Source organism: Sipha flava, unplaced genomic scaffold (assembly GCF_003268045.1).
Source record: "Sipha flava isolate LNK unplaced genomic scaffold, YSA_version1 16376_pilon_pilon, whole genome shotgun sequence".
Taxonomy (NCBI): Eukaryota; Metazoa; Arthropoda; class Insecta; order Hemiptera; family Aphididae; genus Sipha; species Sipha flava.
Genome location: NW_020271820.1, coordinates 1 through 3,592, shown reverse-complemented (window position 1 = coordinate 3,592; position 3,592 = coordinate 1). Strand labels below are relative to the sequence as shown.

Here is a 3,592-nt window from a genome sequence, read left to right as displayed (position 1 = left end):
AAAAAAAAAAAATCATTCAGTAGACTTGCAACATAAAAGCATTTCAAACACATCATCACTAAGACGATTACGTCTGGGAGTTAACATCTGTATAGCTTTGCTAAACAGTCTTTCAACCGGAGCTGACGACGGCAAGGTGGTGTTATACTTAAAAAATATTTGCTTGACAATTGGAACATCATTAAGTGACATTACTTCTTTTTTCTTTGAGTTAAGATATTTCAATGCTTCAACACCAGCTGTATTGGAAACACTTGTATCTATTTCAGCTGAATCAACATCTGCGGACGGATGAAAAGATGTAGTTAAATTTTCAGATAAATTGCTGTAGAATTCATCACTAGAATCACTGTCTGCATTATCAGATGCAGATTCAGATACAGAATTTCCATCTTTAAATGTATTACATTCATTCAAAAATAATTCTTTACATAAACTTATATATCTTACTGGAACCCAGGACATTTTAAATTTCGGATGACTTATTGAGGCAAGAATAAAATCTTTGCTTTTTGCATTACTTAAATCCTAAATGTAGTTAAATCTTTTTTCTAGAGAACTTATTAATGCTGAAGCTAATGGTTTGCAATATTTTACATTACTTGATTGAATTAACAATTTTCTCAAAACTATTAATGTAGGAGCAACATAACCTAAATAACTATTTTTCTCTCTTTGTAACTTGTCCAATGAATTTGATAATGGTTTCAACAAAAGACAGTTTTCTTCCAAAAATAACCACTCATTAGGTTTGAGCTTATTTAACTTTAATACATCAAATAAAATATCCAATTTCTTTTTGTGTATTAACACTTTTTGAGTAGCATCATATTTAGAGTTCCATCTAGTAATAACTGGAATTGGAAACTTACAGTTATGATGTTAGGTTAGCAAATATGAAAAATTTTAATTTTTCCTTTACTACATGGATAATGTTAATTTCTTACTGCTAGGGGCCTCGAAAAATCGATTTGACCAGGGCATCCGAAAGTCTAAATTCGGCCCTGTTTATGCAACAATGCTAGTACTTCAAACACTGGAAAATAAACACATCCAAATAAACGACTACTCTCCAATTCCTCAAACGCATTGTCCAAACTTTCATCTCCAAACACGGATACAAATATTAAACAAAAAAACAATAAAAAGAAAATCTTTGCTACACTTAACAGGTTCAAACTGTTTGCCCAAGATGATCCATTTGACCCGCCTACTACTGAAAATATGTCTACCTACTCTCATCAATTTGATCCCGAAAATGAGAAAAAGGGAAATGAAAATACAACCATTAAACCTCCTCCTCCTATATTTGTTAAATGAGTCGAAGATTTTCCCGCACTATGTACGGCCTTAACTGAGCTAATCGGTGTTAACAATTTTATTTGTAAATCTGCAACCAACTCTTTGAAAATACAAACTATGGACCCTAGTGCATACAGAGCACTAGTTCATTTCCTAAAATCCGAAAAAGCCTAGTATCATACTTATCAGCTCAATGAGAACAAACCACTCTGGATAGTAATACGTAATCTTCATCCATCCAATCTAAATTTAATAAAATCTAATAAAAGACGAGTTAAAAGTTCGACTCTACGAGGTTAGGCAAATTTCCAATGTGCTACACAAGATCAATAAAAATCCCATCCCGTTATTTTTCGTTGATCTTGAACCAATGCCGAAATCTAATGAAAATTTTCAACTTTCATCATTTCTTCACTGTAAAATAAAAATGGAAGAGCCATAGAAACCGAAAAGAATTAGCCAATGCTTCAATTGTCAACAATATTTACACACTAAGACCTACTGCGGTTTTTTTTCTCGTGTCAGGCATCATATAATTAAATTTAAAACAAACATGTAATTTATAAAACAAAACTAAATAAATAATATCAAATAAGTAAAATATGAATAATAATAACACACTTATATAATGGTAACAAGTATTGCATACTAATTATATCTTTTCTTTTGTCCAGTATATGGCTGTATTTACCGCCTTCTTGTTGCTTATCATAAGGTCCTCTTATGTAAATGGGCTTGGCCCTAGGTTAGCCTAACTTGGCCTAACTTGCCCCTGGTAACTGCGGTTACCATCCCCGATATGTTCGCTGTGGAGTGGACCATCAATCAACTACTTGCCCGAACCCACGCGATGTTCCTCCAAATGCGCTCATTGTTCTTAAAACCACCCAGCTAATTACAAGGGCTGCTCAATTTATAAAGAACTTCAACGACGAAAAATATCCAGTACACTAAGCAAACGAATACATAATAATTTTAATACCCAAACTAAAAATGTACAAAGTAGCCATCCACCTGATAACACTTTTCCTAATCAACCCTCTCCTCAAACGCAAACTTACGCTCAGGTCATTTCCAACACATCAGTTCACGACGCTCTACCTCCTACTACCGATAATCAGCCTCCTCATTTAAGCAAATTAATGACTAACTTTTTAGATGAATTCAAAAATGTCATAATTCCAAAATGTCATAATCCATTTATATCTCGATTAACTAAAGTAATCTCCAAACTTCTAGACAAATAATGGCTAAAAATAACTATAATAAATCCATCACCGACAACTCGCTCTTAATATTACAATTCAATGCTAATGGACTCAAAAACCATACGCTTGAACTAGAATCCGTAATAAACAACAAACGCATTAATGTTGCCCTCATTTCTGAAACTCACTTCACTCAATACTCTCATATCCATATCCCTGGTTGTAAATTAATTAAATCAAATCACCCCGACAACATGGCGCATAGAGGTGCTGCTATTTTTGTTAAATCCATAATTGAATTTTTTCCCCTACCTAGTTTTCTCAATCTTTTTTCAATCTTCTGCCATTAATCTAAAGATAAACAATAAACCATTTACCATTGCTGCTATATTTTTACCTCCAAAACACGACGTTACTACGACGTCACTCAATTTGCCGACTACTTCAACTCATTTAATAACTTTTTTATCATAGGCGGCGATTTCAACGCCAAATATCATTAATGGGAATGCCGTGTGAATAACCCTTGAGGTGTCACCTTATATAATTTTATAATCACAAAGAAATATAAAGTTTTAGCTCCACCTGATCCAATCTATTGGCCTTCATCGGCTCGTAAAAATCCAGATATTCTTGATATTTTTGTATCCAAAATACCAAATAATATGTTCCATACACCAAAAAAATTTCCTTGATATAAATTCTGACTACTCATCGGTACTCCTAACTCTCAACACTTCCCCATCTATTAAAAAAACCAACAAATTATTTAACAAATTCACAGATCATTTTAAATTTCTCGAATTAGTCAATTCAAAAATTAAATAAAACACAAAATTAAAATCAACCTATGACATAGACTTAGCGGTTTACAATCTTACTAATTCAATACAAACCTCAGCATGGTCAGATACAAATAATATTCCAGCTCCTTCTTCAGCAGACTCACTCCATGGGTAAATACGTAACAAAATTGTAGAAAAAAGGAGAGCAAGAGCTCTATACCACCGCAAGCGAAATCACATTTCTTCTCTTCTACTGTGTTTTACACAGGGTTTTATACCCGTTAAAACCGTTTTTTT

General features: G+C 33.1%; 1 protein-coding gene across 1 annotated transcript; it reads right to left on the bottom strand.

Annotated features, from left to right (window-relative positions):
* Window positions 1-12: 12 nt before the first annotated feature.
* On the bottom strand, window positions 13-854 carry LOC112679479 (the record flags this gene model as incomplete). Its single annotated transcript, XM_025549296.1, has 2 exons — window positions 13-528; window positions 598-854. Coding segments are annotated over 2 exons (773 nt in total), but the record flags the coding sequence as incomplete, so codon positions are not given.
* Window positions 855-3,592: the final 2,738 nt, after the last annotated feature.